The sequence below is a fragment of the Pteropus vampyrus genome, unplaced genomic scaffold (genome assembly GCF_000151845.1).
Source record: "Pteropus vampyrus isolate Shadow unplaced genomic scaffold, Pvam_2.0 Scaffold1, whole genome shotgun sequence".
Lineage (NCBI taxonomy): Eukaryota > Metazoa > Chordata > Mammalia > Chiroptera > Pteropodidae > Pteropus > Pteropus vampyrus.
Window position 1 is genome coordinate 23,066,043 of NW_011888782.1, and position 14,431 is coordinate 23,080,473.

Sequence of the window (14,431 nt, forward strand, 5' to 3'; positions counted from 1 at the left end):
ATGGCACACAAGACATCGAACAAAAAAAGTAAAGAGCCCAAACCCAAGAGCCCAGCGCAATTCTCTCTGAAGCCTATCCTCCATCTACCCGCAACCTTTCCCCTGGCCCTGTCGGGTGCTTGTCGCCACTTCCCCTAGCTGATGCAGGGCAGCGATCTTCCACCAAGCGCTCTCCCCTCGGGATCACAAACTCTGCTCTTCCAGGTGTTCAGGAACTCGGCTACTCTCAGCCCAGAGCCGAGACTCCTCGCCTCGCCCCTCCCGGCCGGCCCCGCCCCTCCCGGCCGGCCCCGCCCCGTCCCACCTGGGCCCCACCCCGTTCAGTCCCGTCCCACCTGAGCCCTCTCCCGCCCCGCTCCGCTCGCGTTCAGCGTCCTTCCCTACCCTCCCGCTGGGTGTCAATAGCAGGGAGCGGGGCGGGGTCTATTGCGCAAGCCCAGTGCGCCGGGCTGGGAGAAGGGTAGAGGCCTCAGCGGCGCGCTCGGGACTATGAAGCCGCTGCATTCGGCGGGCTCCCTCCCGGAAGCGGAAGCCTGGGGGGCGGGCCAAGGGGAGGTCCGGAGTCCACGGCGGTTAATTCCTTTTACCGTCCGGCTTGGCTTTCCCCGGTCTTGGCTTTTCTGAGGCTGCGAGAGATGGTCAGGTCCGGATCTCGACCAGGCCAGGTGAGGGCCGCGGACCGGAGGCGTCCATTCTGGGGGTGGAGAGGGACTGAAGGGATTCTCGGGTGGTAGAAGTGCAAAACTCTGAAAAAAATACCAACAAAAACATTGCGGCCGCATTCAAAATGCTGGGAAAGGAGAGTGTGTGTGTGGAGTGTGAATGTGAGGGGGGACATCTCATCTTAACATCTTGACACAGCCGCACTGTGCATAGATGTACATTCTATTTTAATCATTGTAGTCCTGTAGCGGACCCGGGTTCGAGTTCAGCCTCTGCTGTTGGGTGCCGTGACTTAACCTCTTTACGTGTTGTTGCAGCAAATCCAGGTTTTCGGCTCTTCCAGCAAGTGCCGCTGTTAGCTGATCTTCTGTCATGATTGCTGGTATTTTACTACTAGTAAAAAAAAAAGTCTGGTTAGTGTCCCTGCCTTTAGCCTTACCCCTCTCAAATGCACGCCCTTCGTTGTAACTAGTTATTCTCTTTTATGCTTAAAATCTGACACTGAAACACTTCTTTTTCAAGATAAAAATCTCAATTCTTTGGCCTTGTCAACACAGCCATTTTAAAAATCCCGGCCAGTGCATGATTTACCAGCCTCCACCCCCATTCCAATATTAATCTCCACTGTTCACTTATTCTGCAGTATTCTAGATGCCCCGGGCCCTCTCGTGCTTCTATGGCTTTGCGATTTTTGTTACACCTAGAATGCCCCCTTTTATCACTGACACCTTCACTTCCCATCTCTTGGCCTTCAGTTCAAGGGCCACTTCTGGAAAGTTTGCCTAGCACTTTCACATCCCCATTGTTTGCGTGCCCCTTGGTGCCCTTTTGTGCCCTGTACTAACCTTTATCAAATCACATATTTTAGGGTAGAGAAGTTGCTAATCTATCTGCCTCCTTTACTACACACTTTATCTCTGCATCTTCAGGCCTGGGATAGCACCTGGCATACAGTCGATTTTCGGATAATGAATCAACTCTTTCTAACACAGACCCACTACTCAGTGATCTTACTCTTCTTTTAATGTATCCACCACCACCCCCTTTTTTGGTCCTCCATTTATTAACTCACCTGTAATGCTACCTTCCTCCATTAAAGTGAATCTTACCCTTTTTTCAAGTCCTGGCTCAAGAGGACATGAGTACTTCTAGACTAGCTCCACCCTTACAGATTTTTTCTCTTATATTGAATGAACTCAATATGTGCAGTCAGCAAGAGGGGAAAACATGGTTTTTGTAGTCATCGTCACTTACAGATTTAAATTCCAATTCTGTCACTACTATGGTAGTGATAGTAAGCAAAGTACTTTTTACTTCTCTGAGCCTCCTTTCTCTTATCTATAAAATAGGTATAAAATTTTGCCTCAAAGAATTGGGGAGATTAAGTCAGAGAACATGGTTAAACATCTGCCTCACACTTGGCATATGTTTGCAACATAATTTAGCCCTCTTAAAAACATTTAGTTACTACCATCTTAATGATAATAATAGCTAACATTTAGATAGCAGGTACTATAAGTGCTTTTACATATACAACATATTTTCTCATTTAATCTTCTAGCAGGTATAGTACCTGCTCATCTTGTAGCAGGTACTATAAGTGCTTTTACATATACAACATATTTTCTCATTTAATCTTCATAGTAGCCTTAGGAGGTAGATATTATTATCACCTCCATTTTATAGATGGGAAAATTGGCATGGAATGTTCAAATAACTTCCCTGCAGTTACACAACTGGTTATCAGTGGAGACAGGAATCAGATCTAAAGGGCTAGTGCCAGAGTCCATTCTTTTAAATATTGTGCTAAGATGTATAACTGAACAAGCTACCTTTCTGAAATTTAGATTCCTATCTCAGAAATAATAACTCACAGAGTGTGTATTAAGTGTAAATGAAAGGATTTAGTACACTCGGAATCGTTCCACAAATGTAATTTATCTTGCACTTGTTGGTAGGAAATACGACTTCCAAGAAATGCTTATGTTTTTTCTCAAATAGCAAAGTGAAAAGTTTAATGATAATACCTGATGGAAGAAAATGTGAGGTAAAACAAACTGATTCTCTCATGCATTGTGATTTGGGGCACTCAGCGATTTAGCAATTTGTATCAAGGGCCTTTGAATGGCTAGTAATCTCTCACCAAATAATTAAGCTTTTAATCCCGAATACGAAAGGCTATTTTCAGTATATGGAAAGGTTTATTTCATGTTTGTTTCTTAATTGTGAAGCATGAAGCCAACCAAGGGCACATTATTTACTTGCACTCAAGGAAATACTATGCAACAATTAACAAATTTTGAAGACTATGTTAATATAGAAAGATTTAAAAGTAAAAATACAAGATTCAAAATTGCAACTATCTAGTCATGATGACCATAAATAAGTAAATAAGGAAAACTTATGAAAAAATTGAAAGGCACAGTAGCAAAGTGTACAACTAGTGCCTAAATCTTGGTTTCTAAATACTGTTGTTCACAGGGAAGTGATAAGATGAACTTGAATACATCAAAATGAAAAACTGCACAGCAAAGGAAATAATTTACAGTGAAAAAGCAACGTATGGAATGGGAAAAATATTTGTAAGCCATATAACTAATAAAGGATTAATATCCACAATACATAAGGAACTACAAAGCAAGAGTTAAAACGAAAGTAACCTAATTAAAAAATGGGCAGAGAACTTGAATAGACATTTCTCCAAAGACATACAAATAGTCAACAGGTATATGGAAAGATGGTCAGCATCAGTAATCAGGGAAATGCAAATTAAAACCACAGTGCGATATCACCTCACACCTGTTAGGATGGCTGTTATAAAAAAAATAAATAAGTGTTGGTGAGGATGTGGAGAAACTGGAACCTTCGTACACTGGTGATAATGTAAAAGGTTGCAGCCACTATGAAAAACTGAAAGTTCCTCAAAAAATAAATCCCACTTTGGGTATTTATCCAAAAATAAAAACAATCTTGATGAGATATTTGCATTCCTATGTTCAGTGCAGCATTTTTCAGTAGTCAAGATGTAGAAACAACGTAAATATTCATGAATGGATAAAGAAAATGTGCTCTATACACACAATGGAATATTCAGCTTTGAAAAGAAGGAAACCTTACCATATGCAACATGGATGAAACCTGAAGATATGTTAAGTGAAATAAGCCAGTCACAGAAAGACAAATATTGCATCATTCCATTTATATAAGGTATCTAAAATAGTTAAATTCATAGAAGCAGAGAGTACAATGGTAATTGCCAGGGGCTGGAGGGAATTGCTATTCAATGAGCATAAAGTTTCACTTATGCACGATGAATAAGTTCTAGAGTGCTCCTGTACAACGTAGTGCCTATAGTTAACAGTACCGTGCTGTACATTTACCATTTTGTTAAGGTAGATCACATGTTAAGCGTTCTTACCACAATGAAAAAACGTTGAGACTGGTGCACCTTGTAGAAAGTAAGGGATAGCTTAAAAACGAATGGGGACATATTAAAGGATACAGGAGCTGGTTTGAAGAGACTGATACTGACAGAATCTGGGACAATTTGAGCATCAGAATTAATGACAGTAATGGATCATGAACCATTGAATAAAGTAGGAATCAGTGAGTCTATAGTACCAAATAAATGAAGAAGGAAAAGTGCTTCACTGAAAGTTGAATGCCAACTAATATAGAAAGAATGATCTAAAAACAATCACCAATTGACAAACGATTAAGGCACGAATTATCAATGGATGCTAAAACTACTGGGTAAAAAATTGGATGAATAGGATGTGTAATCTCAAAGTATCTCTCCACAAAATGCTTAATATTTACAAAGGTAAAAATAGTACCCTTATAGTGAAAAACCTGGCAAGTTTACATCACCAGTAATGGGACAAACTGACGTCATATGCCTACTCGTGTTGTATTGAGAGGGACACAGTATCCCTTTGTGATATTATTGCCAAAAATTCTCAATCTGAATCTAATCATGAGGAAACAAGTCTAAATGTCCAGAGGGACAGTCTACCAAAGTAACTGACTTGTACCCTTTAAATATGTCAAGGCTGTAAAAGACAATGAGTGACAACCCAAGGAGCTGTTTCGGACTAAGGAGACTAAAGAGATATGACAACTTATTGCAACATGTGATCCTGGATTGGACATGGACCAGAGTTTTTTTCTATAAAGAACAGTATTGGGATAATTGGCAAATGTGAATAAAGTCTGTAGATTAGATTATACTGTGGTATCACTGTTAATTTCTTGATTTTGATCATTATTCTTTGGTTACATGAGAGAGTAACTGTTTTTAGGAAATATGTAGGAATAAATATTTAAATATAAAGGAGTGTCATGTCTGCAGTTTACTCTGAAATGGTTCAGACAAATAGTACTATCTATATATTTTGAGAGAGGACATGGCAGATGTAGTAAAATGTCAACAGTTGGGGAATCTGAGTTAAGTGTATACAGTTCTTTGTACTATTATTTCAAAATAAATACAAAAAAAAAAGAAATGTGCCAATCTCATAATTACTGTTGCTAGGTATTTTTATGTTGGGTGATTTTCTTTACCTGATTGTACTATAATCTCATTTATCTCAGTATATTTTTTAAAATTAAGAAAGATAATAATTGTGGTAGTTGCTTTTGGACTTAGCAGCACCATGTTTTGTTTTTTTATTATGGTTCTGGCCAGGACACCAACAGAAGGGAAAGACTTGGAGAGTGTCATGCAGGGCCTAGTAGAGCCTACGGTATATGGGGTCTGATTTCCTACAGCATTGTTTCTCACTGCTGGTTTCATTACTCTATCACATTTCAAGTTGTTGCAAAGAGAAGCATAACTCTATCAGCCCAACTTTTCAATATGTTCTCAGTAGCATTCTTAAAAGGAGAGAGTACATATTCCAACAAATAATAGAATATTATATAACTCCAGAAAGTTTAATAGTTATTACTCAAAGCTGTCTTGGGATGAAATATGTAAACATGTCAAGAAAAATCATAAATGTAATTGCCAATAGTGACTACACCTGAAGGGTGAAACAAGGGAATCAGTAGGGAATTTAAACAAATTTTTTAAAATTATATTTTAAATAGAGATTATATTTATCTTTTATAAAGTTGTTTAAGATATAAAGAGATATACCATGGAAAATCTCCCTTCTTGCTCTGTCCCCCAAATTTTCAGTTTCCCTCTCCAGGGGCAACTACAATTAACTGTTTCATGTGTAACTCTCAAGATACTGGATGCATGTAAAAGCAAATGTATGTTTTTTCTTCTACACAAAAGGTAGCCTATGTATGTTACTTTTAAAATAAAATAGCATTGCTATATGAATTTAAAAAGAAAGATTGAGAGAATAGGATGCAGATTAAGAGGAATGGTAGAGTTTTTGTATGCTAGTGTTGTCAGGCATTTTAAGGATTGTGGATAAATAAAATCAGTTATGAATTCTGCCCTATATGTTGAAGTAACATGTTTTGAAGAATTTGGGGGATATAGAACATGTTTAAGGATTGAGTAGTGTCCAACTTACTGTAGCAGGTACTTCTGGTTAAAATAATACCTTGACTTCAATTTTAAGGTGAAATAGGCTTGAGGAACAAATATATGTGTTGCTTGCTTGATATTTTATAAAGAACAGATTACAAGAGTTCAATTATAATTGTGGAGTTTTAGAATATATCACATTTATTAAAAATTAACATGGTACATTCATAAAATAGAATATTATTTAGCCTTAAAAAGGTAGGAAATTTTGACATGCCACAACATAGATAAACTTTGAGGATATGCTAAGTGGAATAAGCCAGTCACAAAAGGACAAATACTGTATAATTGTACTTATACAAACTTCCTAGCGTAGTCAGATTCATAGACAAAGTAGAAGGGCAGTTGCCAGGGGTAGGGTGGGGAGGAGATGGGAGTTAATGTTAAATGGGTACAGAATTTCAGTTTGGAAAGATGAAAAAGTTCTAGAGATGGATGATGCTGATGGTTGCATAACAATGTGAATGTATTTAATGCCACAGAACTGTATACTTAGAAATGAATAAAATGGTAAATTTTAGGTATGCTTTACCACAGTAACAACAAAAAAAGGAAACCATGAGTAACATTTCAGGTTTTGTCAAGATAGCATACTGAACATAATAGAAAAATACTTGTGTATTACTGTAACATAATGCATTATTTCACAGGTGTTACCTTCAAGAAAGTACACTGGACCTGCTAAATTAACAAATGGAAAGAAAGGGTAAGTATTTAAAGAAGATTACAAGTTCAGGAAATCTCAAGAGATTTTTCAGGTCTTGGGGCTGGACTAAATCTAGCTTACCCAAGAAAACTAGATGGGTCTCTACCTTCACAAAACTCTGAGAAGGAGCTTTCCATATATACCCATGTCGACCATTTTAGTATTTAACTAAATCTGTATAAGGTTCTATGTAAATCCATCTTATACATGGTTGGACAAGTTTTCTTATCGAACCTTTGCTGGAAAGAAAATGACTACTTACAATATATTTTAGAAAAAATTTTTTCATATTTATAAAAATATTAACGAACTTTTTTTCTAGGATTCATTTAAGAAAGATATCACGTTTTAATGCAGATTCTGGCCATCCCATTCATTCTGATTCAGAAAGTCAGGTAAGATTAAACTGAATAGACACAATGTGCACTATTTTAATTAATCTTCAGGTAAAAGCTAAGAAGTGGGGATAAAAATTTAAAGGTAAAGTATTAATTGCCCTAAGGAAGTATGAAGCCTTTTGCTTTAAAACATTTTTTTTACTGGTAATAATTGCTCCTAAAAGAAAATTTAAAACTATGTAATTAATTTTTTCTGCATTAAAATTTTACATACACATTTCTAAATGACTTTCTCTTTACAGACTGAAACTATACAGGGGCTTGATGGTTGTGCTTCTTTGCTGCGGGACATTTTGAGAAATGAAGATTCAGGTTTTATTCTTTAAGTACTATGTTGATTGCCTTTTCTCGATTAAATAGTTCTCTTAATGCTAATGAATTTTTATTTTAATTATTAATAGGTTCAGAAGTAGCATATTCAGAAAATAAATATAATCCCAGACCTTTAAAAGGCAAAAGAAATGGATCTAAAAAGAAAGGACATGAAAAACATACTGTTCCTTCAGTAGTCCAGAAAGAACTTTGTAAGTATTTTTTCTCTTATTTATTTAAATATATTACTTAATTCAGAGGGTTTCGATAAGTTATTAGAATTATGCAGTTGGTCTTTTATTTTAATAATATATTGGTTATTCAGTTTTGTGTGCTTATGCTTCTCATTCTTTACTCATCTATTAATCGCTGAGTAGTTACTTTACTTACTATTACTTTCCCAAGAAGAAAAGTAGAAAATGACTGTCTGGGTTTTGTAAGAAAAAAGATTGAAATTCAGAATGACATTTAAAAGGTGTATAGAGTCATCTTTGTTCCACAGATAATCACAAATTGGTTGTGTTTCATGTGTATACTTATTGTTTTAAAATTATTCAATACGTATATATTCAGTAGCTCAACTTGTTGAGCTGCACAGGTAGAATACACGATACATAAGAAGGTAAAATTCCAAGATGGATAGATTAAGTAAGGAGAGAGGCCTGCCACTAATTGACAGCGAATGTAGCCAATAATATTTTACACTTTCATGGTTAACTTGTTGACTTAATTAAGTGTACTGATTCAGCAAACAGCTTCGAATAAGCAAGTTTTGATTATGTTGTTCCTTGGAGGCCTATAGAACAAGATAGCCCAAAGTGGGGATGAAAAAGTCCACAGTAGGAATTCAGGTGGACAAAAATGGGTCTAGCTAGTTCCACAGCTCAGGTGGGCCAAAAATGTTAGCACAGCAGTACATGCTGTGATTCAACTCAAGCAAGGGGTGAAGTTTAGAAAATTCACTACAGCAGTAACCCTGGATATTAAGAGATTGGAATCCAGGCAAAGAGGCTGAGAAAATGAGGGTAGAGCATTCATGACCTAGAAGTTGACGTTCCATATGGTCCCTGAGTCAGGACTATGGCAGAGGAAACAGCTTACTAACCTGTCTTGGAGGCCAGTCACATTTAGCCTCAGATTATCCTGACCTGCGCAGATTGTAATGGTAGTCACTAGCCACATGTAGCCATTGAGCGCTTAAAGTACAGCTAATACAACCAAGGAGCTGACTTCTAAACGTTATTTAATTTTAATTATTTTAAATTTAAATTCGAAAACTGTTACTTGATCCAGTTATTAGAAAACTTTTAAGTATTGGAATAACAGGTACATGAGTTTGGAATAACAGGTACATGAGTCCACTTTATCAACTGTAAATTTCATCAAATCTAAATACAGATCAAGTATATTTTTATGAAAATTTAGCATCCAGATTGAGGTGTGCTTTGTGTAAAATACACACTAGGTTTAGACAATTTAATACAAAAATAAAACAACTCAAATTTTTACATTAATTACATGTTTAAATGTTAATATTTGGTCTAACCCAGTGGTCAGCATAAGTAATGATTATTTTATTTATTTTATAAATCAAGTTTTATGTGCTAATTTATTTATGTATTTTTTTATGGCTGCTTTTGTGCTGCATTGACCAAAGTGAGTAGTTGTGACAGGCCATTAGGCTGCTAAGCCTAAAATATTTGTCCTTTATCCTTTTAAGAAAAAGTGTGCTAACCTCTGGTTTAAACTCTTAAAATGGAGGCCTATGTTTTTGGGGCTCAATGGACAAAGACAGGAGTGTTAGTACCAATTGCCTATTCTTTCAGGGTCCTACTTTTTCTCAAGCAGGTTATTTCTTGTCCAGGGCACCCTTCCTTAAGGAACTCTCATTTGGAATGTATGTGGCTGACAGTGGTGCCATGGTAGCAACTTGGATCCCAGCTCAACTGCTTGTTACTCAGAGTTCCAATAGAAACAGATGGCAACACCCAAATTAAGATAATTTAAGGAGGATTTATTTACAGAGGAATTCATTACAAAGGTGTGAGTGGGGTATAGGGAAACGAGAAAGGATTATGCTAGCCCAGTTCTAGCAGCAGCAGCAGAGCTGTTATCCTCCTTAGGCCTTAAGGAATGAGGTGAAAGAGAGGTTACTAGGACTTAGAGATACTATTGTGTAGAGTAGGCCACCTTTAGAAGAGCAGTGAGCTTCATTTAAAGAACAAAGCCAGCCCAAGGTGGCCTTGTAGAAAAGGAATTGAGAATAAATACTCTGACATTGCTTCTTACTTTCCTTGGTAATTTCAAGACTCTCATTGATTGGACTCAACTGAAGCCCTGTTGATGTATATCAGATTTGCAATTTGGTTTTTATTCTTACAAGCTAATAAGTTAGCCTTACTATGTTATGAATGTTGGCAGGAGACACAAGTCTCCTGGGTCAGAGACAAAGGACTTTATTATACATACTACAGCAAGCAGCATGTACATCAGCATATTTGTGTTGGTTCCCCCTTATACCATTTCTTATGGGGGCGATGTGATAGACTCAGATGGATGCTGTGCCTGCTGTAGATTAAGTTTCAGCTGAGAGACACTGGATTGGAGAATTCATCCCTTTGGTAGTAAGCAAGCCTATATTTGTCTCAGGGGAAACATTACCTTACCCCTCAAGGTTGTTTACTATAAACATAACCTTGTGAATTGGCCCAAGTAAAGAGCTTAGGTCAAGGTCTTACTTTCTTGGTATACCCAGCAAGGCATGTAGGAACAGAAGAAACCCATGAAGGACCGTCCCTTAGCAATATAATCCATATAGGTCAGCATCTTAGGGAGAACAGAGTGGAGATGAATATAGGGTAGATTTGGAGGAGCAGATGAGCATATCATGCATTCTAGTCCTCTAGCATTAAATTCTCTCATTTGAATTAGATCAGTAGTTTTGTCCTGTGATCAGGATACAATATTATCATTCTTTCCTCTATACTTTAATCATCAGAAGGAAGGACCTACTTCCCACAGAACAATCTTTTTTAGGATTGCAATATCAGAAATTAGTTCTCCTAAGAAATTATTTATTCCTAAGATTGACTCATTAAAAGCAGAAACCTCCTTTTGGTTCAATGACTGTCTTTTATAGTTTACTAAACTGCAGCACTGTCTAGAAAGGATATCTTTTTGTGTGTGTGGTTGGCAGCTGTTAACCTGTGCAAAGTTTTTGCTGTTATCACAGTGCTCAACAATACACAAAACCACACTCAGCACTTGCTCTTTTCCATCTCTCCACAAGTGAAGTAAATCATAAATAGAATGTTAAGGAATTTGTTATAGTGTGTTAACTACTATCTATGTATAATTTCAACTTTAACATACATTATCTTACTATTTTATGTTAACCTTCTTCTGAGGAGTGGTCTCCTTATGTACATTTGCCTGGGACCTGCCTGGTCATTTAGTGTCTGTGGAGTCAAGCCCACCCACCTAGATACATACTGGGAATAAGGAGGCAGAGAGGCATTGAGCTTGCTTTAGAGTGCTCCTGACCTTTAAAGAAAAAACATTTTCTAATAAGCAATTTTTTACACTTCATAACTATGTTGAATGCTGTAGACACATGGCCCTGTTTTCAGTAACATATATATTGCTACCCTCACCTTGGGGAAATAAACCACTATAGCAGAATACTTTCAACAGTGATTGCCTCCATCTAGGCCAAGTGTCCTTTTAGGCATCTAGCAGCTCTTATCTACAGTAGGTATTTGTTTTACATTTGAATGACAGGAATTATCTTACCTATCAGACAGTGCATATACATCCAAGCAACAGTGCTGTACAACAGCTGGAATTCAAAGACTGAAAAAGTTTTGTGGACTGAATGCTTCCATTTCTTGAATTCTGTTTATCAATTGACATCAATGAGACACATTGCCATCCTAATCTGTTGGGTAAAATTTTCATGTAGCGTGCTTTGGTATAATGAACAAGGACAAGAAAATATGCTTTAGTTGTATTGGTGTAGTAACAGGCTCATTTTGTTGTTGTTGTTGTTTATTTTAAAATTATATAGTAATAAGATGCAATCTTTTTTACATCCATTTATTGTTTTTAACATGTCTTGGATAATTTGCTTTAAGATTTTTTGTTAAATATAAATCTTCAACATTATCAGTAGAATTTCATATGGACTGAGTTAATAAAGGAGCAAAATATGTCATTTTAATTCTAAGGCTTCGAATTTTTAGAAGTCTGTTTGAAGTTCATTAATTTCTGTTGGATGATGACATCTACTGGCAGAGACATAATATTGTAGCTTAGCTTTATCAGAGATTGTAAAAGCCAACCTTTGAAAAGAAGATGAATGATCTAATCCCTGGGACCTGTGAATGTGAAATCTGAGAATTCTTCAGACCAAGCAATTCTTATAGTAAATGGGGCCAAAGGATATCCAAGAGCAGAAGAGAGACCAGCAAATCAAGAGGAAAGGAAGAGCTGTGTTCCGGATGGCCATGGGCTATGAGCTCACCATCCATCATTTTAGATTTCAAAGATACAGTATTTTAGAGGTTACTTTTCCATTTGTTTTATTATAAAACTATTTACAATAAGAAATAATTTTTTTTGTAGAAATGTTAATTTTGTTGTAGCTCATCTATTCAGATAGTGAAGAATGTTTTTGATTGTAATTACCTCAGAGGGCACTCAAAGGTATATTATTGAAATCAGATGAAAAATTTGTGAATATGAAATATTCGTTTGTTTTAAGACTGCAGCCATTTGGTAATAGAGAAGAAGAGGCAGTCAAGAGAGCTTAAATAATTTGCCAAAAATTATTCATCTAATTACTGTTAGAACTCGTATTTGGGCCTGGGAAATATGTTACCAGCAACAGATCATCTCTAAAGAAAGCATACCCCACAACAAAATGGAAGCATCTAACATCTCCAACTATTTGCATACTCACATTTTAATTTAATAGTCTTTAAAATTTTTCCTATCTTCATTGGTGACAGTATTTCATCTGCCTTTAACTTTTTGTTTTTACATGTAAGTTTATGCTTTTAGCAGTGTTTTTATTTTCAATAAACTGAATATATATTTGGGGAATTCCACACCATTTAAAATATTTCAACTGTTTCACTCTAAACAACTAAGGAATAACTTTCATAAAAGAACTATATACATCTCTATAAATTTTTACATATGTATACTTCTATATATTCACCGCCCGGATGAAGATATAGAACATTTTCAGCACCCTACCATGCTCCTGCCTCATCGGTATCCTCATCACCACCTATGCACTCATCCTTGGGTATCCACTTTTCTAACTTCTATCTCCATTGGTTAGTTTTTCCTGTTTTTGAACTTCATATAAATGCAGTTGTACACTGTAAAGTGTTGTGTCTGACATCTTTCACAAAACATTGTTTAATTCATATAGGTAGTTGTGTATATCGGTAATTTGTTCTTTTCCATTGCAGTATAGTGTTCTGTAATATACCACAATTTATCCATTTCTACTATTCATGGCTATTTGGATGTTGTGGTCAGGCTTCAGAAACTTTAAATGCCAGATTAGGATTTTGTTCGAGGGCTCAATGTGTAGAGTAAGTCTACTTTTATTCTTGCTTTCAAAGCTTTGATTGATTGATTTTTGTTTATTATCAAAGCATCTGAATAGTTGTAAAGTATTCTGCTTTTTTTAAATTCCATTTTCCCCTAAGAGCATGAACTAGTCAAGGAGCAAGATGTAAGAGTTTTATTGGATTTTAGAGCAAAATAACACCCTTAAAAGGGGTATTCTAATTGAAGGAGAGATTTTGCAAATAACATTTAATAGAGAATTTAAAGACATAGATAATTTTTGAGTAGAGAATTTAAGTGATGCTGAACTGTAAAAAAAAGAATTTGAGGTGATTTTCTTTAAGGGTGATAGTGATAAAGCATATATTGAATTGAGCTATTTTTGAGAGTCCTGTTTCTTCCCTAATGTCTTATGATAAAAGTTTTTGAAGAATCATACTTCCAGAACTTTTTTTCCTATTCCACATTAGTATCTTCAGATTATAAGAAACAGATACCTACTGAAGCTTCTGCTGGAAGTGAAAGAGACTCATCAGATATACCACAAAATTGGTCGTTCCAAGATCATTATAGAATGTATTCACCCATAATTTACCAAGCCCTCTGTGAGCATGTGCAGACTCAAATGTCACTGATGAATAACTTGGCTTCAAAGAACAACCCTAATGGAATTCCTGCTGTACCTTGCCATACTGTGTCTGGTTCTGGTTAGTATAAATGATATTTTTAAAAACATGAATATAAACTCTAATTAAGTTATCTGGTTATTATATAAGCAGTGTGAGATGTGAATTTTTTTTTCTCCCTCTTACCTTTTAGACTCTCTTTTGGAATCTCAGGCAACTCCACATTCTAGTTATGGCTTATCAACTTCCACTCTAGTCCAGTTACCTCAGCAGCTACCCTGCCCTCCAGTGGTTCATTCTGTAGGTACAGTTTATATGCTATACAAGTAATTATTTGCTTTTTAGAAGTTGTCATCTTAAGAGAGAAAATTGAATTTGGATTGTATCTTAATGCCCTAGGTTGTGTAAAGACCAATTGTTTTTTCCAAGTTATTTTTTATTATAAAAGTTTTACGTATTTTTAAGGACAATGGTGAGGGGGAAAGGATGGAGATATCAATGGAAAAAAGAAATCATCCATACTTAACACCCAAACATACTGAGAGAGTGCTTTCCAGTCATTTATCTATGTAGATTTTGTTTTCTGGGTTTTTTTTTT

General features: G+C 36.2%; 1 protein-coding gene across 3 annotated transcripts in view; it reads left to right on the forward strand.

Moving 5' to 3' along the window:
- Positions 1 to 14,431, forward strand: part of CCDC14 (coiled-coil domain containing 14) — a 42,481-nt gene that overhangs the window by 1,985 nt on the left and 26,065 nt on the right. Inside the window, exons 1-7 of one of the 3 annotated variants that reach the window (XM_023520266.1) lie at positions 520 to 665; positions 6,859 to 6,914; positions 7,237 to 7,309; positions 7,555 to 7,624; positions 7,714 to 7,836; positions 13,678 to 13,914; positions 14,027 to 14,133. In XM_023520266.1, coding sequence (XP_023376034.1) covers positions 636 to 665; positions 6,859 to 6,914; positions 7,237 to 7,309; positions 7,555 to 7,624; positions 7,714 to 7,836; positions 13,678 to 13,914; positions 14,027 to 14,133 — 696 coding nt within the window. In that variant the 5' untranslated portion in view covers positions 520 to 635. Of the gene's footprint in view, positions 1 to 519; positions 666 to 6,858; positions 6,915 to 7,236; positions 7,310 to 7,554; positions 7,625 to 7,713; positions 7,837 to 13,677; positions 13,915 to 14,026; positions 14,134 to 14,431 lie in introns of those variants that run through there. The other 2 variants (XM_011368972.2, XM_023520251.1) reach the window with 2 other exon arrangements.